General features: G+C 42.8%; 2 protein-coding genes across 5 annotated transcripts in view; one reads left to right on the top strand and one right to left on the bottom strand.

The window, feature by feature from the left end:
• LOC141100955 (uncharacterized) overlaps positions 1-21,661 on the top strand; it is a 75,957-nt gene extending 54,296 nt beyond the window's left edge. Inside the window, exon 9 of the mRNA XM_073589715.1 lies at positions 21,545-21,661. Coding sequence (XP_073445816.1) covers positions 21,545-21,661 — 117 coding nt within the window. The remainder of the gene's footprint in view (positions 1-21,544) is intronic.
• EPHA7 (EPH receptor A7) overlaps positions 1-22,315 on the bottom strand; it is a 283,691-nt gene that overhangs the window by 158,803 nt on the left and 102,573 nt on the right. The window lies entirely within an intron of this gene.

The raw sequence follows: 22,315 nt of genomic DNA, 5'->3' as shown, positions 1-22,315 counted from the left end.
TATGCCACAAAAGATCATTGCTAAAGAAGCTGGCTGTTTACAGGGTGTTGTATCAAAGCATATATAATGTACAGTTGAGTGGAAGGAAAAAGTGTGGTATAAAAAAGTGCACAAGCAACCGGGATAACTGCAGCTTTGAAAGGATTGTTAAGAAAAGGCCATTCAAAAATTTGGGGGAGATTCACAAGGAGTTGACTGCTACTGGAGTCATTGTTTCAAGAGCCACCACATACAGATGTATTCAGGACATGGGCCAAAAGTGTCACATCCCTAGTGTCAAGCCACTCATGACCAATAGACAACGCCAGAAGCATCTTACCTGGGCCAAGGAGAAAAAGAACTGGACTGTTGCTGAGCGGTCCAAGGTGTTATTATAAGATGAAAGTAAATTTTGCATTTCATTTGGAAAACAAGGTCCCAGAGTCTGGAAGAAGAGTGGAGAGGCACACAATCTAAGGTGCGTGAGGTAGTGTGAAGTTTCCACAACCAGTTATGGTTTGGGGAGCTATATCATCTGCTGGTGTAGGTCTACTGTGTTTTATCAAGACCAAAGTCAGCGCTGCCATCTACAGTACCAGGAAATGTTAGATCGCGTCATGCTTCTCCCTGCCGACAAGCTTTACGGAGATGGAAATTTAATTCTCCAGCAGGATTTGGCACCTATCCACACTGCCAAAAGTACCAATACCGGGTTTAAAAACAACAGTATCACTGTGCTTGATTGGCGAGGAAACTCACCTGACCTTTTGGTATTGTTAATGAGAAGATGAGAGACACCAGACCAAACAATGCAGACGAGCTGAAGGCTTCTATCAAAGCAACCTGGGCTTTCATAACACCTCAGCAGTGCCACAGGATGATCGCCTCCATGCCATGCCACATTGATGCAGTAATTGATGCAAGAGGAACCACAACTAAGTATTGAGTGCATTTACTGAACATGCATTTCACTAGGTCAACATTTCTGATTTTAAAACCATTTTTCAAGCTGATGTTATAAAGTATTCTAATTTACTGAGATAATGACTTTTGGGCTTTCACTGGCTGTAAGACAATCATCAACATTAACAGAAATAAACACTTGAAATAGATCACTCGGTTTGTAATGACTCTATATAAGAGTTTCCCTTCTTGTATTAAAGAACTGAAATAAATTAAAGGGAACCTGTCACCCCTCCAGGGTATTTTTAAGTAAAAGAGCCACCTTCAGCAGCACTAAGGCTGCATTCTGTGAAGGTGGCTCTTCTGTTTATGACCCCTAGTAACGCAGAAATACTGACTTTTATAAATAGGTCCTCATACCTGTAATACGTCCCATAGGTATGGTGTGTCCCCCTGTATCAGCCGCCTCCCAGCTATCCATCATGCCCCTTTTGTGCCTGGGCGCCGCCTCCCAGCTGTCCATCATGCCCCTTGTCTTGCATGTGGGTGCCGCCTCCCATCCGTCCATCATGTCCCTTTTGTGCCTGGGCGCCGCCTCGCAGCCATCCATCATGCCCCTTGTCTTGCATGTGGGCACCGCCTCCCAGCTGTCCATCATGCCCCTGTGCGTCGCCGCCTCCTCCTGTGTAGTAAGTATGCCGGCGCCTGTGCTGTGACAACAGTTCACGGGCATGATATAACATGTATAACACACGGTGGGGCAGGATCAGGGGCCTCCGCAACACGCAGGTGCGATAGCCTGATGTCGGTTCTCAGGCAGCTCGCACTGCGCATGCCCGAGAACTGTTGTCACAGCGCAGGCATACTACACAGGAAGTGGCGATACACAGGGGCATGATGGATGGCTGGGAGGCGGCGCCCACACGCAAGACAAGGGGCATGATGGATGGCTGGAAGGCGGTGCCCAGGCACAAAAGGAGCATAATGGATGGATGGGAGGCGGCGCCCACACGCAAGACAAGGGGCATGATGGACGGCTGGGAGGCGGCGCCCACACGCAAGACAAGGGGCATGATGGATGGCTGGGAGGCGGCTGATACAGGGGGACACACCATACCTATGGGACCCATTACAGGTATGAGGAACTATTTATAAAAGTCAATATTTCTGCGTTACTAGGGGTCAGAAACAGAAGAGCCACCTTCACAGAATGCAGCCTTAGTGCTGCTGAAGGTGGCTCTTTTACTTAAAAACGCCCTGGGGGGGTGACAGGTTCCCTTTAACTTTTTGATGATATTCTAATTTTGTGAGAAGCACCTGTATGTATCTATGGAACCATTTATTTTTTTAAGTTCCTTTTGCTCTGGCAACTTTAGAAAGTCTTGGTTTACAATCTCATTTAAGGGTGTCTGTCACTTCCAAAACTTTAATTAAATTATTTAAACATTAACATGTGGGACTTAGCCCCTATAAACGTCATACTTGAAGTATAGAATATACTTATTTAGTTTGAATAAAGTTTTATTGGATACTTAAATAAGGGGTCCTCATTTTCAATCCTCCACACTTTACTTTATTTTGATGGAAATGCTTTGGAGTGTTGCCTGAATTAAGACCCCAGCCATGCACCACTGACAATGCAGCAGCTGATAGCACATACAGAGTCAGTGTGTGAAGGTGGGTTCTCATTCCAGTCTCCTGACTGCAGTGGCTGCTCTCTGCACAAAGGTTTACACAGTCACTGGCAGTTTATGCAGACAAGAGAGGGGGATGAGCCCTCGCTCTGACAAGGTGTATGATCGCACTTGCTGGACTCCAGCAGTGTCAGTGTTTCAGGATCTCAAACCACTCTCCTGTCAGCATTGGCCGACTGCTACTCTGATCCAGTGCGTAGCAAGTGGCCGCTGCAGACAAGAAAAGGATAAGAATGCAAGTGAACACATTGCTACTGAATGTGCTCATGACTCCTGCAGGGTAGGTATGCATGGCTGATGATTCAATTCAAGAAGTTCTGTAAACTGTCCATTAACATGTGTGGAGGATTGTAATTGATGGGGTGGAACAATGCACTAATCCCTTAAGGATCCTTGATTAACATATGCAATCAAATGTTTGTTTATATATATTATATACACATACATGTATAAGTAAGTAAAACCTACACTACAAGTGTAGAGCCCACATCTCTGTCTGCAGTCCCTCTCTCCCTGCAGAGACATCAGCATACTCACCACCAAGGCTCCCGTCCTGTCCCTTCCGGGTCTGCTACCGCCTGCGGTGCACGCCCTCCTAGTAAGTCTCCAGGCACTGTGCCTAGAGTGTGCACGTGCACATTTCCTCTTTCTTAAAGGGGTCACGCGCGTTCCTCTAAAGTGTCCCCAGTCAATTGCTGGAGGTCTCTTTCTATTTTAACCGCCTCCTCCAGCATGGAGGTGCCTGTGCAATGTTGTGAGTTTGCTGCTAACACGCTTGTCAGTTCTCAGGTCCTGTACTTGTATCCAAGTGTGCTGCACCCGCCAGTGCTCACCTCAACGGCAGCAGAGCCAGTTGCATCTGCCCGTGTTCAACTCAATGGCAGCAAAGTCAGTTGCACCTACCAGTGCTAACCTCAATGACAGTAGAGCCATTTGAACCCGCCAGTGCTCACCTCAACGGCAGCAGAGCCAGCTGCACCCGCCAGTGCTCACCTCTACGGCAGCCAAGCCAGCTGCACCCATCAGTGTTCATCTCTCCATCAGACTGTCCTGTCTGCACCTGCGGTTCCTGTCATCTTCCCTGCCTGTCTGCATCTGTTGGACATTTCCCAGGGCCATTCCAGCTATCCACTCCTAGGGGTGAGCTGCCATCTACCCAAGGTCCGTCCTGGAGTAGCACCTGGATCATCTCCCTTGTCTCTCCACAGACTGTGGTGAAGTTAGCTACTGCGTGTCCATGGTCGGATTAGGAGAGGCTCCTATTCACGCCCCTCCAGGTCTTCCTTGGGCTTTGGCACAGTGGTTCCACCACCCAGCAAGTTACAAGTATGATTTTATATGGGCATCAATATTTTTTTGGTTTGAGTTTTGAGGGAGAACAGAATAACAGAATAACCTTTAAATAGATAAAACTGTATACATGCAAACATTTTTTTTTACTATGTCTTCCCTCATTTACATTCACTGCAAAACTTTCATATCTTGAAGAGGCCTACATTATACAGTATTCAAGAAGTGGTAGAATAACAAGGCAGCTCTCTATATCATCTCTTTAAAGTGGGCTAACCCTAATTAACACTATACTTGAACAATGTTATTCAGAAAAGGCAAAAAAAGTAATACAGGGAATCTGTCTCCAGGATTTTGCTAATTAATCTGAAAGCAGCATAATGTAGGGAAAAAATACCCTGCTCTCATTGATGTATCACTTTGTTTACTGGGGGCAGCAGTTGCGACACTAACAGATTGTTTAGATGTAGCATGTAGCAGAACTCCGAAAGCTAACCTCACCCACACCAGGCTCTCTACGTACAGTGACAGTGAGCTGCAGAGGATGGGGCATATTCAAACCACTTGGCAGGAGAAAGCTAGTCTGGGCAGTGATACTTTACTGGTTATAAAACATTCATAGTATGAAAACAACAGCACACAGCCTACTAAGTGACATATCTCAGAAATCTGTGTCTTAGCTTCTACCTGATGTTTTCCTCAGACTATAAAGCAAAAACCTGCTGACAAATATCCTTTAAAAGACACATGGCAAATTAAAAACTCGGATACCATATTTTTCAGACTATAAGATGCCCTCTTTTCCCTCATATTTGAACCGAGATCTAAATCTGCACTTGCGCCACCTCCTGTAGCCATTTTCCTGAAGTCCACCGCAGGGAAATCAATGTGCAGAGGGGGGACTCCGCTCCTGCCTCACCGTCGACATCTTGTTGAAGCCCAGGGCCTGCAGCCTCGCACCAATGTGACAACCCCTCCTCCCAGCCCCAGGCCCTCAGCATCGCCCCACTCTTGCCGCCACTGCCGCCGGTTTCCTGAAGCAGCGACCCAGCCTCCTGTGACCCTGCTCAGCCACCAACAACTCATTCTCAGTAAGCCATCGTAAATCTGAGATGGACCTCTAATTTTATTAACAAAATATATTCCTTATTTTCCTACCCAAAATTTAGGTGCTTCTTATGGTCTGATATATCTTATCGTCCGCAACATACTGTATATAAACTTTTTTTTCTAAGAAACAGTTTGAGGAAAGGTCCAATGTATTCAATTTCAGTTTCTAAGTGGACGACTCCCGTTTGAATGCCCCTAGTAGGCTACATGAAATAATTTAAAAAAGCATACTTGCCTCCTTGATCAATGCCGATTCCGAAGCTTCGAGTGCTGTGTCCGCTGGCTATCTCATGTGACTATTTATGCCATGCTTGCGCAGCGGCCCATCACTGTCCGCTAATGAACGGCAGAGTTCACAGTTCTGTCAAACAACTGTCCTCACTGTAATACACTAAATATTATTTTCCACTGAAAAGCCTACAACAAAGTGATGCAAATGAGTCTACCACAATGTTGTCATTTTGCCGTCCTCCGAAAAATGTAACAGTAAGCATGCTGGGCATAGTTCATTAAGTTATTACAGATCACCTGCAAACATATTTAGGTCAAGGATACTAACAAGCACTGACAAATTAAGGCAGATTTATGAATACTGTTACAAGCTGTGATATTATGTAAAAAGTGTCATTATTTGAGCAATTTCTGAGACATTGTATGACAAATTTCTCTAATGCCACAGAGTAAGCAGATTTATTCCTTTTGGCTTCATTTATCATTGAAGCACAAGCTGTTTGATAGATTTGGTGCATCCAGATATATGTCACACTTTTAACTTTTTACGTCACATCTTAGGTGGTTTACCTTAAAGTAGTATTTTCAGTCAATAACTCTAGCACACGTCATTAATAAATCTGGACGAAATTAGCCCCTTTTCTAGACACCTTATGAAATGGTCTAGCAAGGCAAAAAAGTGCCTATAACAGTTAATAAACGTGATGCTCTATATTTGCTCTGTATTTTACACCAGAATTCTGGAGCACTACCCTGCCCCTATTATCTTTAATGGCTCTGACTTGTCACACTTGTTATCCACCTCTGTGGATGAAAGTTTAGTGGAAATATCCAGATAGGTAATCCAGAATGGTAATCCAAAAGGAGAAAATTAGCAGCACTTGATGCCACATAGGTACTAAACTTTTATTCCAGCCTGAATAGACAAAGTAGGGCAGACAGAGTCAAAGTCAGACAACCCCATTTTGCATCAACACCCGCTTTCTCAAGGTCTTCGGTTAGAATAAAACATTAGACCAAACGTGATATAGAGTGCCACTAATTTTCTCCTTTTGGATTATGAGTCACAGCTCTCTGTAAGTGAAGAACCGCTACCTGTGCTTTTTGCGGCCTGTACTGGGGGATGATTCCATGTTCTGTGGATCCAATGGATTCCTCTGCCCTGTGAAGCTGTCGACACCTGGAGCTTGCAGTTCCGGCAAGATAGTCTTAGTTTGTTCAAAATCCAAATAGGACCTGCAATTTCTAGAAACCCTAGTAAAAATTACAATGCCAGGGGCCCACAATTCCTAATAGTTCCACATGCCGATGTATGCAAAGACTTTTCTGTAAAATCAACATGCAGTAAGAAATTGAAGAACTCGTTTAGCTTTGTCTGGCAAAGTTATACAATTTTTGGAGAGCTTATTACACCTCCATAAGACATTTTATTGCTAAGTAGCTGAGGGCCCATTGGGCCCTACAGGGTAAGAAGAGAGAATTAGTGGTTCCTCTACCCCTGCTACTACTATTTAACTGGGATATTCTCTGTGGATTCCATGTGAGACAGACTCAAGCTGTTTTATTACACAGGAACTTGTGACTGTTGTTAACGGATTTCTACAGAAGCAGCGGGGAATCTAATTTTCCCTGCTCCTTTACCAGAAAGTTAAATGATATCTCCATGCTTGCACCAGGTACACTGGTTTCCTCCCATACTCCCAAAACAAACTAATAGGTTAATTAACTTCCAAAGAAACTGGCTCCAAGTTTTCACATGAGTCTGAGAAAATGAGATTTGATCAAGAGCTCTACCAAGTACAGGAACTAATGTCTGTTATTTGAAATATGAGGGCATTAAGCAAAATATCTGGCAATTACCGTAATATATATATATATATATATATATATATATATATATATATATATATAATTAATATCTAAAGAGCATGAGCAACTTATCTCCTTAAATTTATAAAGCTTATAATTGATCTAGCAGTATAATCCTCTAATTTTGTGCTGCTTCTTGAAAACTCCAACATCTACTTGCAACAGATGCCTTTATGTCTTCAGTTTATCTAGCTGTACAACAGCAATAACATAAAAGCTCATAGTGAAATATTCATCTAGCATCCTGATCTGATATGGTTATCAGCTTGAATGTTTGAAACGACTAAAGCGACAGGGCAAACAGAACAGATTTCCTGCAACTGTTTAAAAGAGAAGGCTGCCAAATTAGAGAACAATTGGCTAGGCGTTCGTGCACATGGCTCATGGCTCCTGCACAGATCTGTAGACACAGATACGCTAATAAAGTACTGACATATTGGACACAAACAAGACTGCTGGAGGCTGCATAAACTTACCCACAAAGTCAGCATGCTGTACACCTGTGCCTGAAAGGGACTTCACATTCTTGAAAACAGTTGTTGAATATTTATCCATCATGAATTTCTACAATATTAGGTGCAGTGACAATAATATTTGCACAATCACCACACTAGAGACCAGAAAAATGATTCTTAGAGGTTTTTTTCTACAAAGTAAATTCAATAGATCTCGAAATATTAATAAGTTCCACAATTGACTGTGTTAACAAAATGTTTCTTATAAATGTGCCCATGCTACATATTGTATTATCTGCTGTGCTCATCCTAGTCAAGCTGCTGTTCATGGCCATGGATACACAACTCTTAGCCAGGGGAGAAAGCATAAGAGAAGATACTGATGACAAGGCAAAGATGCTTATTTGTGTGAGGGAGAAAGGCTGGAGCTGTGCTGCTGATGATGGACCACTGATGTATAGATGAATAACATTTATTAGGCAGGTTTTGAAATCCAACGCGTTTCGAGGTCACGCAGCACGAAAACCTTTTTTGTTTGAGGGAACACATTACTGTGCCTGTTTGTTTTATCACAGTGGCCAGTGTTTGTTGTGTATTCAGCATTGTAAAATTAACCTAATGAAATAAAGAGGTACACTTTTGAAATGGGTTATCCATGTATTTAATAAACAGTACATAATTCTGGCATTCCGATCATTCATCATCCCTAGATTGGCTTTCACTATAGTTGTCTTTTTTATTGTATTCAATTTGCTACCATCGTTGACAGATTTTCCCTGCTGGGCTTACTGAATAGGAGCAGCTCCTAGCCACTATTTGGAAGCTTTCACTAGTTGTTCCTATTGCAAGCACAACCACATCAGGCGAGCATCTAAAATCAAGTCAGTTATATAAGAGCTGATGGGCAAGGGAATGTGACGAGTGTCACCTTATGCTGAGTCGTTTTTCCTTTTAGAGTAGACCCTCTGGGCCGTGGCACCCACCCCACCTAGGGTGAGCTGACCTAGTAAGAACCCAACCCCCTGTACAGGGAGTTTCAGGGGCAAGACCAAGGGGGTGAGCCACCACGGCAGCTGGACCAGACGGCCGGCTCAGGGAGACACTATTGAGTGTCAGGCATCAGGACGAACAGGATATGAAACATAAGCGAGGTCACAAGGTTTCTTCAGCAAACGTGGTTACACACTTTAATTAGATACAAGGCAAAAAACAGAGAACCAGATGCAGGGCACAAACGGTGAAACACGGCAAGGTGAGTGCAAGGGCACGCCAAATGTTCCAAACATAACATGTGCAGAAAACGTACCGGAGTCCAGGGCAGGGTACGTGTTACGGGTCACACCAGAGTTCCTAGGAGGGATGCGTGCTAGGACACGCTAGAGTCCAAGACAAGGTGCGTGCTCTGAGACATGCCAGAGTCCAAGGCAGAGTACATGCAAGAAGACACGCCAGTGTCCAAGGCGGGTGCTAAGGCATCAGACTCTGGAAGACTGGCAAGGACTGATAGGATCCAGGCATCAGAATGAAGTCATCTGGTTACGGACCTCTGGCAGCGGTTGGCAGGCTTCGGGAATCCGGCAGACAAACCAGGAGACGAGGCAGGGTGCGTGCTAGGAGACACGCCAGGATCAGGTTCAAGGATGGAGGCCTGCGCATGCAGAGGGGCATGCCAGGGACAGGTTCAGAGCAGAGCCCTGCGCGTGCAAAGGAACACGCCAGGGTCAGGTTCAAGGACGGAGGCCTGCGCATGCCGAGGGGCATGCCAGAGACAGGTTCAGAGCAGAGTCCTGCGCGTGCAAAGGAACACGCCAGGGTCAGGTTAAAGGACGGAGGCCTGCGCATGCTGAGGGGCATGCCAGGGACAGGTTCAAGACAAGGTACAGACTAGGACCTGTACGTGCTAGAGGGCACGACAGGGTACACGGCAAAACCTGCGCGTACTTTTATAGAAGCATGGGGAGGTATGCCAAGGGCAGGCGAGGACCTGCGCGTGCTATAGAGAGCACGTAGAGCACAGTGCAGAAACAGCGTGAAGTGCAAGGAAGTGCAAGGAAGCACAGAGAGCATGGCTGGGGCACTGGCTAGCTGATCGGTCTGCAGCACTAACAGGTGGGCAAGACTCCAGCGAACCCGGCTGAGGCATAGCAGGCGACACAGCTGTCACTGACCGACGAGCACGGCTGAGGCACGAGCAGGCGGGCACAGCTAGGGCTGGCACGGCTGAGGCACAAGCAGGAGGCTAGGAAGGCCAGGCGCATGCAAAGGGCACACGAAGCAACAAAGCAAAGAAAGACAAGAAACAAGGCAGAGCTAGGCAGGTACAGAGCGGAAACTTAGGCAGAAACACAGAGTCAGATCAGAGCAAGAACAGAGCTAGCAGCGGAGTGTAGGCCGAAGCCCAGAGCCAGACCAAGGCAGAGCCTTGGGACTAGTCAGGGAGTGTGCTAGAGAGCACCAGAGGACAGAGTCTAGCAGCGGCGCGTAGACCGAAGCCCAGAGCCGGGCCAAGGCGGAGCCTTGGGACTAGACATAGAAATGTGCAAGAGAGCACAAAAGGTAAGAGAGGAGGAATGGTGCGTGTGCCAGAAGGCACTACAGAGCACCATAGGAAGAGAGCGAGGCAGAACAAGCAAGACCGAGAACATAGGAAAGAACACAAGGCAGAGTATAGCGAAGGCAAAACATGGCAGAAACCGGAAAGGCAGAGAACAATGGAAGGACCACAAGTCCAAGCAGGACAAGGACGAAACATGACACGAGAGACAACACAAGACATGGCACGAGACAAGAGACAGAGTACAAGCACAGAGCGTGTGCAGAGACGCACTACAGAGCAGAGTGCAGGGGCACAGAATATAGAGAGCGACAGAGCAGACCAAACAGCCATGCAGGGAAGCAACATGATACTCAGGCCCTGACCATAGGGAGGGGCGGTCTGATATAGCACCATAGCACCAGTACTTCCGGTTCAAGACCAGGGAGGGACTTTGGGTTCAGATCCTCCAGGATCCTAGAGAGCATCGCTAGAACAGCCTGGGTAGAACCATAGAGGAGGTCACATGATCAGGGGTTTCCAGGAATACAGCGGATTGCAGAATCAGAGCAGGGCTGGAACATAGGAAGGGTCACATGATCAGGGGTTTCCAGGAATACAGCGGATTGCAGAATCAGAGCAGGACTGGAACATAGAGTCACATGATCAGGGGTTTCCAGGAATACAGCAGATTGCAGAGTCAGACAGAGACGGATGGTTACCCAGCAACAGCATGCAGCCATGAGGTAAGGCGCGCATGCACACTGCTCCAGGCATCTTGCGGCATGACAGACATGGCGGACATGACAGGGAAAGGGTGAGGGAGTGAGGAGCCAGAGTTTGCAAGACACTTGATTTATGATGTCACAAGGCTGGTGACATGTCAGAAACCCTCACTCCTGTGATAAAACAAATAGGAAATTAAATGTGTTCCCTCGCACAAACGAGTTGCTGAGAATTTCTATTGTGTATCCAGTATATACATTTATGCTTTCTGTTCTGGCCATGGACTGTGTATGTGCGACCATTAATTGCACCAGTTCTACATGGATGGACACAGCAAATAACACATAGCAGAGACACGTTTATAGCACAGGAACGTTTTCTGTTTTAAATACAACCAACTGTGGAACTTATTATTCCAAGATCGACTCACTAAAATGTACTTTGTTAGTAGAACAACGCCTTTAATGTATCAAAGTATATATTTCTACATGTGCTAACAAAAACATATGAAAGGATGTCAGTGCAATAGAAAATGCCTGCAGCATGCAGTACCTCCTAAAAGCAGACAATTACCATATTTGTACACAATGCAGTATGTATCAGAGCTAATATATTAATAAATAGACACAAATTCTGTTTCTTAGTGCTGATAAATACTCAATAAGGGTTTTGCCCTTGCCCCACCCTTTAGTAATAGTAATATGGGATTTAGTAGGTGACAGTTGATCATACAAATTCGCATACTTTGTAAAGCTGGGCTGTGATTGGTCAGACCCCTCAATGTAGCTTCAGACTTTAGATTCCATCTTATCTTTTACACTTATTCAAAGTGAAGGGCACTTAAAAGGAATTTTCCTCTAGGTTTTATTATTTTAAAAATAGACCCAAAGTAGTCTTAACATAAATAAATATAACCTCACCTAATGGACCCGTGCTGTAGCGCTACATAGTAACATGCTTCACCTGCTAGTGTGTCCAGCCTTCTCTTTCAGTGGGGGACGTCATGTGTTGTCAAGACAACCATGGGCCCATTTCTTTTGGACTAAAAGGGGTGGATAAACCCTTTAATAGCATAAAGACACACTAAAAAATTACATATATATCATAAAAAACATGAGCAGAAAACATGAGCAGATATAGCAAAACTAAAAATAATAATTGCACCCAAAACATGTGTGCGCATGCTCCGGAGCTGTTGTGAGTCAGTGGCTATACAATGTGTGAAGACTATGCATGCCACTGTGTCCCCTCCACACTGCGCTCCTGAGCGTGTGCACATCTGATATGACGTTGGGGCTATACACCCCGAGTCAGTGCGCATGCCTGGGGAGCAGATGGGCAGCGTGCATGCGCGGTATTTGCTAGGTTGCTGCCAGTCACAGCAATAAATCGCGATGCTGTGGGCGTGCATAATTTCAACTGGACACTGACTGATATGTGACAAACAATAAAAAGCATGCCCCCTATAACTGAAACAAAAGGTATGTGCAGCAATCAACTCATGACAAAGTGTTTTTTAAACATAATACCGGGTTTCTTCTTTCAGAAAACCATGTTATTGATGCACATTGTATCACTAGCAGCACACTGGGGCCAGTTTAATAGCTAAAATCGACATGACAGGTTCTCTTTAAACACAAAATCCAGATTAAAACAATAGATCATTTTCAGAAGATGCATTGGCTATAAACAATGAAGTGTTGCAATAGACTGAGGCTTCATTTAGACTTGTCATATCTGTTAGTTCCACGATAGAAAACGCACCAATTAAACTATTCTCATGTTTTTGCAAACCATGTGTCCACAAAAAAAAATTTCACCGAGACATGTCCATTTTCTTAACAAAGTCTGGTATCAAAATTAGCCATACAAATCTATTGGTATGGATACGTGACAAATAACAGATAGCATACATACCATTGATCGGCAACAGTGAAAACCCCAGGCCTCTGACGCTAGGCAGAGGCTTCTGAATTTGCTAGTCCTAGGTTTCTGCACATGCGCCTGCAAAGATCGTGGTCCACACAGACATATTACATCACCTTTGTGGGTGCATGCACAGAAGCCACCGGGGACTAGGAAACCCAGAAACTTGGGTCTAGCGACAGAGGCCTGGGGATTTCACCACGGCTGGTGCCAATCCGAGGACGCAACGAGGACCGGACGGATGATGGTAACGATTTTTTTTTTTTTAAGAGGCTTCATGCTTCAAGTATTAAAGATATTTTTTTTTCGCTCAAGTTCACACAGCTAAAATAACTAATTACTGCTGTATCCTTAACAGAAAAAAAAGTGTAAAGGAATAAGAAAAGGAATTATGCTTTTATTTTACATCCACTCCTGGTTTTGGCTGCTTATGAAACATGAAAAATGTCACTGGACTTTGGAGTAACTGGCAACTCTCATAGGAGCCAATGGGCACTGTGTTATGAATCCATACAAGAGAGGCATGTAATATGGTCATGTGCGGAGCTCATTACTCCAATTTTACAGGGCTAAAATTAATATATATACTGCTAAATGTGCAATTTACTGATGGATATATATATAAATAATTTCACAAATATTTTTTGCTTATCTGCATACCTTTAATTAAGAAAAAACATTCCTGTAATCTTCAGCTTAATGGACATTCTCAAATTTCTTGAAGCATAATTGCCACGCACACGCTGATAGAACATAATTTTCTACACATTGAACGTTTACAGGCATTCTTTTAATTGGTTTCCTCTCTGTAAATGATTAAACCTCAACTTGCAAGCATATACAATTAAAATCATTTTTCTTACTGACTCCGATATCAAATACTCTTTCACCATGGCTAGTCTATGTATTATAGAGCCATTACTCATAGAACCCCTCTAATAGTTTAGTCCAATAACTTTTCTATTTAATTACGGTGTTTTAACTCAGCCTGGATTTAAAGGGGCTGCCCAGGATACAATAAATATGGCTTCTTCCTAAAATAGTGCCAATACTTGTCTACAGGTTGCATTTGGTATTGCAGTTGCTGTTTTTGGAATACAGCAGAAATGTTTTTTATGTTTGTACTTAAACCCTTTAAGAGCAACAAATATAATTTGACGCGCAGAAGTAACCTTTTAGGTTATATGCACACTCTTGGAGGATTTTTTTATTTTTATTTTTTTAAATCCCATCACATTCTGCTGGGAACGGTAAGGGTCTGTGCACACGTTGTGGATTCTGCTATGGATCCGCAGCGGATTTGGCCCTGCGGATAAGCAGCAGATTCTCCTGCAGTGTACAGTACCATTGTAGTCAATGTAAAGCAAAAAACGCTGTGTACATGCTGCGGAAAAATCCGCGCAGATTTGCTGCGGGTTTGAATCCGCAGCATGTCAATTCTTTGTGCGGATTCCGCAGCGTTTTTACACCTCTTCCATTATAGGAATCTGCAGGTGTAAAAACGCAGGTGAAATCCGCACAAAAACTGCAGAAAATCCGCAGGTAAAATGCAGGTCATTTTACCTGCAGATTTCGCAAAATCCGCACGGAAAAATCCGCAGCACAATCAGCAACGTGTGCACACACGCTAAGACACTATATTTTATCGGCAGCCAACATACGCAGAGACAAAAAAACTCTAAAAAAAAAAACTCATTGTGGTAACTTAACCTTACTTCAAAATTAATTTTTTTTGTTGTAAATGGTTGGTCACAAAAAATATTATAAAAACATAATTGGTACTGAGACAATCGTATGACGTAAAGTTGAAAACAGTGGCAGATTTGCTTTTTTTTTCCTCTAACACATCATGAAGAATTTTATAAAAAACTTGGTTAATAGATTATATTTACCCCAAAATGTCACCAATAAAAAATATAACATTGAGGGAAAAATAAAAAAAATGTTTGGTTCTCGGGATCCAAAAGTGTTTCCATAAAACAGGTTTTCAAAATTGTGTAGAAGTAAAAAAAAAAATCTTTGCATGTTTTTGGTTATGATACAGGCAATGAGATTAAATGGGTATCTTGATAATTTTACTGCACATTAAAACAGGGTTAAGAAAAAAATGCAAAGAACAATGACGTTTAATATTTGCGTTCCGTCATCAATAAAATTATTAGAAGCTCATCAAAGTATATGTGCACCAAAATTGTGGTATTACAAATTACATCATGTTTCGCTAAAAAAAAAATAAAAAAAAAACAAACTGCTCTCATACAGACATAGCAAAGGAAAAATATAAATATCATGCTTCTTTCATTGCAAGGATTAAAAAAAATGAAAGAAAAAAAAAATGACAGTACTTGCTTGTTAACTATCAAAAGGCTTGGTCGTTAAGGGGTTATCTGGAGGTACGGTAAATGTTTTCTTTCTGTATATTGGTTCAAACTAAATTGTAATTCTAACAAAAGAAGAAGAAAAAAGAAAACCGCTTTTTGGCAATAAAACGGAATTCTCAGAGAGAATAAGAAACATGTCAAGAAATGAATTTTTTGCTTTGTCGACTTCGGAGAAAGGAAGAACACGTGGAGTCAATTATCTATGGTTCCCCTGGAGGGTACTGGTATGTAAGTTTTTGTCTTTCCTCCCTCAAGTACCTTATGCTGAAGTTCTCAGATCAGGCATTTTTAATGATGATCTATTTATGGCCGTGTGCCGTTCTTTTCTACGTTTTAAGAAATGTCAAGGAATTCTCTTTCGCGAACAACCTCTTGTGCCATGTCCTTTTGTCTAACCTGACCTGAACTGAAATGATACATTATTGCTACTGCAAAAACTAAACATTTATGCCTCGCTCACACATATTTCGACACACTGAGGGTACTTAGACTTATACTGGCGGAAAGTCACAGTAGTATCACACAGAAGAAACTGTGAGAAATGATGCATAGAATTACAGTGCACAATTATGTTTCTACATGTGGTGTTCATGTTGTTGGGTGTTTATCCAATACATGTGAATAAATATAATAAAACCTAGCGATGAAAAAAAAAATCTGCAGGACCCTGCTCCAGCAGCCAGTATTTCGGGGACACTGTTGGGGGGTCCTGCGAATCTCCTCGTGTCGGCATGTGTGGCTCCTCCTTTGATTAACTGGTCTGGCAAGGATGACATTGTGCCAGGCCAGCTAATCAATAGAAGAGCGATCTGGGGATGCTAACAGGTAGAATGTGGTCTGCATTCTGAATACTGACCTGGACATTGGACAGATGTCAAGTGAATCAAATTGCTCATCTGTACAAAAAATTAAATTGTATCAAATCTGTCACAGAAAAAAAAAACAAGTGTCTAGAGATCTGTCCCCACCTAACTTACTTTTATAACATGTCAGACTGACCAGAAAGAAAATGTGAAATAGGCGTTATGATAGGATTCCAATTAAAGGGAATCTGCCATAAGAAATGTGCCTATTTTAAAGGGTTTTCCAGGATATACATATTCATTGATAGAGCCTCAATATCAGATTGATCACGGTCCGACAACCGTCACCCCAATAAACAGTTGGTTGCAGCTGAGCTCACACGGTAACAGCACAGCTCCCTACACCATTCTAGGGTGTTGTAGCTCAGCCACCATTAACTTTAATAGGAGCTGTGCTCCAGCAGCTGAGAACTGGGTACATCTACCCACAGTGAGAGCTGCAAAGAACTGCAGGATAGGGGCAATCCCACCAATCTGATATTGATACCCCGCCCTGTGGATAGGTCATCACTATATATAAATGATGTAAAAGTACAATGTAAACCTTTTGAAACATACATTTATAGGCATTCTTTGAATGAAAACGTGAATGAATTTAGTGGTGGGCAGCCAGGAAATCCAAATAATAAAAGAAGACATACTCAGGTCCATGCTTGGCTTCCAGCTCCACTGCTACTGCAATGGTGACATCATCGACTAGTAGAAAGTCACCTGACGGCTGTATCGACTGACTGGCCGCTCCTGAGGCCAGTCAGCATCGGTAAAGATCAGATCACTGCTGGGCAATGATGTCCCCACCCCAGACATGGCACAGACCACTGGAGTGGGGAGCTATACTAAAGGGGGTTTTACACTAAGCGATATCGCTAGCAATATCGCTAAAACGTCACTGGTTTTGTGACGTTATAGCGATATTGCTAGCGATATCGCTATGTGTGATACTTACCAGCGACCGGCTCCCCCGCTGTCCATCGCTGATCGCGCGAGAATGTCCGGCTCCATTTCTCGTCGGGCGCTTCCTGCTGAGACTTCCTGCTGTGACGACGAGCGACGCTGGAGGCGGGCGGGAGGACGCAGGATCGCTGCGTGTGAATGGTAAGTATCGTGCGCTGCGTCGCTGCTGAATCGCTGTGAGGTCTTTCTGTATGAAAGCTCACTAGCGATCATTTAGCGATGCACCAGCGATCCTGACCGGGTGGGATCGCTGGTCGGATCGCTGGTGCATCGCTAAATGTAAAAGGGCCTTAACAGCGGGGTTGAACATGCTTTCTTTTAATTTACTGGATGACCTCTGCCAAATTTATCTTTTGACTGGAGAGCCTTTTAAAAAGATATGTGTAAGGGCTCATTCACATGACAGTTTTTCCACATGAGATTAAAAAAAAACGGACTGAGGTTCATCAGTGATATCAGTCAGAGTTTCATATGAGTTTTATCAGAGTTTGGTCTGAGTTTCCTAAGTTTTTCCAGTACATGAAAAAAAAAAGTTCTCTATTGTTTTACTAACAGTACGTGAAAATCGGATTGCATCCAAGTGCTGTTTGATTTTTTCACAGATCCGGAGGGCATGATCAGTATTTGGTCAGTATTTTACGTCAGTATGTGTAAGCCAAAATCAGCAATGGAACAATCAGAAGAAAAGTATAATAGAAACACGTCATCACTTCTATATTTATCACCAACTCCTAGTTCTGAATTACAAATACTGATGTCAAATACTGACCAAATACTGACCGACGCTTACACTCCCTGACAGAAGTTATGTCGCTTATCCATGTTATGTAAATAAAAGCTTATAACCCAACGTTAAATTCATCCATTGGTTGTATAAATTATTCTTTTGAAAGCTGAAACCCTCCGAAATGTGGTTTAGGTTAAGAAAATAAGTTGGCATCAATGCAGAAAAATTGATCATTTAATGGACACAGAATGGTCAGATTTTGGCAAGACAAAAAGTCTAGGCCACAGAACGTGATGTGATATTCAAACAAATAATTAACTTACAATACAAATATATGTTGCATAACATTGGTGAATGAAGTTGTGTTGCTATTAGAGTCATATTTAATATTTTGTGTGACTTCCATGAGCTTGAAGGACTGCATCCATGCGGTTCAACAATGTTTCCTACAATTAATGAAGTCATCAGGAATAGCAAAGAATGCAGTCTTACATGCCTCCCAGAGTTCATCTAAATTCTTTGGTTTTGTCTTCCAAGCTTCCTCTTCCATCCTACCCCAAACGTGCTCAATGATGTTCATGTCTGGTGACTGTGCTGGCCAGTCCTTGAGCACCTTGATCTTTTTTGCCTGGAGGAACTTTGTTGTAGAGATGGATGGATGAGATGGAGCACCATCCTGCTGCAGAATTTGACCCCTATTATTATTTGGAATATAAGAGGTCACTAATACATCTCGATATTTTAGGCTATTGATATTGCCTTCTACCTTGCAAATGTTTCGTACACCCCCATACTGAATGTAACCCCAGACCATGATCTTTCCACCACCAAATTTAACTGTTTTCTGGGTGTATTTTGGATCCATATGGGCTCCAGTAGGTCTACTGCAGTATTTGCGGCGGCTGTGATGTAATTCTACTGAAGATTCATGAGAGAAATCCACCTTCTGCCACTTTTCCAGCGTCCATCTGTTTAGCAGGCTGTGGGACTTTGCAAATACCACACGATTTTTTATTTGCCTTTTGCTTAGTGCTGGCTTCTGGGCACTGATTCGACCATGGAGGCAATTTCGAGACACAAGCCTACAAACTGTCCTTGTTAACACAGGGAATTGAGGTGACCAAGCCTGTTGGAGCTCTGCTGCAGTGGAAGAGGGGCTTGCTTTTGATTCTCTAATCAACAAACGTTCCTCCTGAGCAGTTGTTTTGCGGGGTCTGCCGGACCTGGGCTTGTCAAACATCTCCAGTCTCTTCAAATCTTTTTTTTCAATTCTTTGTACTTGATGCTGAGACACATTAAAGGTGCCAGCCGCCTCTGCAGTGGATCTGGTCTTCAGCCTTGTGATAATCCAGGCTTTGGTCGCAGGTTGGATTTTTGGCATGTTGTCAGAGCTCAAGTTGCAGCTCAAGTGAAGGTCTGGGATGCTGGGTTTCTTTTTATACACAACCACTAATTAACCGATCATTTACTGAGCACAGGAGAGGATGTAAACTAGGATTGGGTGCATTATATGACCAAGTGACAAAACTTTTGTCTTGCCAAAATCTGACCATTCTGTGTACATTAAATGTTCAATATTTCTGCATTGATGCCAATTTATTTTCTTAACCTAAACCCCATTTCGGAGGGTTTCAGCTTTCAAAAGAATAATTTATACAAGCAATGGACGAATTTAACGTCAGGTTACAAACTTTTATTTACATAACATGGATAAGCGACATAACTTCTGTCAGGGAGTGTAAGGCTACATTCACAAGTTTTTGCAGTGTTTTTTATGTACCAACAAAAGCTATGAGATTTCAGAAATCTCATTCACATGATTGTTTTTTTTACTTGACTGAATTGGAAAACTGTTGCATGTTAATTCTTTCAGTGTTTTTGCAATGTTTCTTTCACCATAGTAATCAAATCAACGAGAAAGTGTAAAAATGTTGCAAAAAATACTAACCATGCGTTTTTGGTGAAAATGACATATCTAATCTGAAGCAAAACCTGCTTATTGTAAGCAGCCACTTTACTGTCAAAATAGCTGGTTATGCCTGCAAAAAAAAAAGCAGCAACAAAGCAATATGTGAACATAACCTTGGCGTTGCATTACCGATTTTGAGCAGACTCTTGAAAAAAATCAGAGACGTCTCCGTGATTTTGCTAAGCCTAACTTGTCTGCAGAAAATCATGGGCATGTGAATGAACCCATCCACTATTATAAGTATGCATGCTATACGTGAAAAACATGGCCAGCACATACATGCAAGATACAGACTTCTGAATAAGCCCTTATTCTGAGGGATAAAGGATAAAAAGAAAATTACATTATATTCCCACTTCATGCTGCTCAGCTCGCTTTCTGGATGGGGGACACAGCTCTGAATAGACATGGCTCTGTAAACTTGTTCAAATGTATAGTTAAATAGGCAAATGTCTCGTGACAACCTTTGAAGGGTGTATGCAGGACTTTTAAAAAAAAAATAAGAATGTACCTAAGCACTAACAGACAGGTAATTGCAACTTATCTGCATGTTGTGCCCAGCGCCGTTCTTCCTCGACACAGAACAGCTGCAGACCAGAATTCGGAAGATTCTTCTGACATCATCAGGTCTACAGAGAGGAGGCTTCTTTTCTGCTCCGCTATGTCGACAGTGCGGTACTTTCAGCGTCATTCTGATTGACAGCCTGATCCTCACGGCCTAACTAGGGGAAGCCAGTTAGTCAAACTGACGCAGGAAGTGCAGCCCTGTCATGTCAGCAAAGGCAGCTGAATCCCTGGCAGGAGCGGTCTCTGATCGGCCGCTCTGTGTCGGGTAAGAATGGCACCGGACACAGCTGCAATTACCTGCCTGTTAGTGCTTAGGCACATTTTTTGTTTTTGCAAAGTCCAAGATATACCCTTTAAGGCCAGGGTCAGATTTGCGAGAAAGTCGCACGAGTCTCGCATTTCAATACCCGGCACTGCCACCGGCACTCAAGACCGGAGCGTGCGGCTGCATAGAAATACATGCAGCCGCACGCTCCTGTCTGAGTGCCAGCGACAGTGCCAGGGGTACTGACATGCGAGACTCGTGCGAGTTTCTTGCAAATCTGACCCTGGCCTAAGGTGATTAGTTGTTACGTGAAATTTGGTTTCTAAATCTGTTATCATTAATGCTAATAGCGAATATTCATCGCTAGAATGATGATCTTGTCTGCCTCCTTTTCTTTAATTACGTGGTATCAAGAATTGTAAGATGCTGCACTTAAATGAAGAAATAGGTGGCCATTTAAAAGGCTAGAACAGATTGCTACAACACAATGGCTTTCATGCTGGTCCAGCTATTCCTTGAGCCTATTCTGAATAGCAATCTGAGTAGCCAACATTGGTTTTCAGGCCTGTGTGATAAAACAGAGCCACTCAAGCACACACAATTCAGAAGGGCTGCCTGCAATAAAGGCAGAAATTGGATACTTGGTAAGATTAATTACCTAGATAGGGTCTTATAATGCAAGTCAAATGGGAAAGTAATTAAAGTGCACCTTCCATGAAAAATATTCATTACTGGCATATCAGGTGACAGATAAATCAAAAGGCATTTAAAAAGCTATAGGTTAACCGGCCGAGGGGCTTTTCCTTCTCTAGACCTCCAAAGCAAGAAGCGATATTGAATTCACTTTAACCAGGCTCACATTATGTTCCGAAGGAGACAAAGGCAGAGATTTGTAATGGAAGCTGCAAAAAAGAGATACCACAACAATAAGACTGTGTGTGAAAACAAAAACATAGCCCAGATAAAGGAGAATCAGTGGACTGTCAGCTTTCTGATTGGTACCCTGTTCTGTTATTTTACCTTGGCAAAGGATTGCGGCAATAAAAAGGATGCAAGTGATGAATTAATACGTTTAGTGGTCCCATGGGTGTGATTTCTGCAGATGAAAGCTACTATACGCTTTAGCAATCAAGTACAGTTGTATATTAAAGAAAATCGAATAAGGCGAGAAGATTCGCACATCAGCAGCCGAATAGACTCTTTGAATCAGCCCTTATAATAGTGCTGCCGATAGAGTTATTTACATAATTCACTAATTATAGGAGACAGCTTTTTTATGTGGCAATAATTATTTTACCCAAGGGAACTGAAGTCATAATTAATAACACTTTTTTACCATTCTGCCGTAATTCTAAAAACACAAGTTATAATTAAAAGAAGCTCTAAACAGCATTATTAGGGCAAAAACACAAAGTCAGAAAATAAACTGCAGGCACTTCTGTCGAAGCTGAAGGCAGAATTTAAGCCCTCAAAGCAGGACCCTGAAATTCACAACGGTAATGTTTTATCTTCTGGAAGATTCGTTATAAGGCCACATTTACACACTCAGAATTTGTAAGCCAAAACCAGGACTGGGACAATCAGAGGAAAAGTATAATAGTGCACCACTTATGTATTTTTTTACACACTCCTGATTTTGACTTACAGATACGGAGGTAAAAAAAACTCCCCAAATACTGAAAGTGTGAACACGGGGTTAGACTGTGTGCCCACGATGAATTGTTGGCGAGTTTTTGACGCTGTATATTTTCGCTGCATCAAAATCACAGCATCTTACAGTTCTACCAGAGTGGATGGGATTTATAGACATTTCAACACTGAGCTTTTTTTGTTACACAGAGAAAATTGACCCACGGAGCGTTTCAAATCCGCA

Source organism: Dendrobates tinctorius, unplaced genomic scaffold, assembly GCF_039654945.1.
Source record: "Dendrobates tinctorius isolate UK_male_01 unplaced genomic scaffold, ASM3965494v1 ptg000111l, whole genome shotgun sequence".
Classification (NCBI taxonomy): domain Eukaryota; kingdom Metazoa; phylum Chordata; class Amphibia; order Anura; family Dendrobatidae; genus Dendrobates; species Dendrobates tinctorius.
The sequence above is the reverse complement of the archived record's forward strand: the minus strand, read 5'-3'. Positions and strand labels throughout refer to the sequence as shown.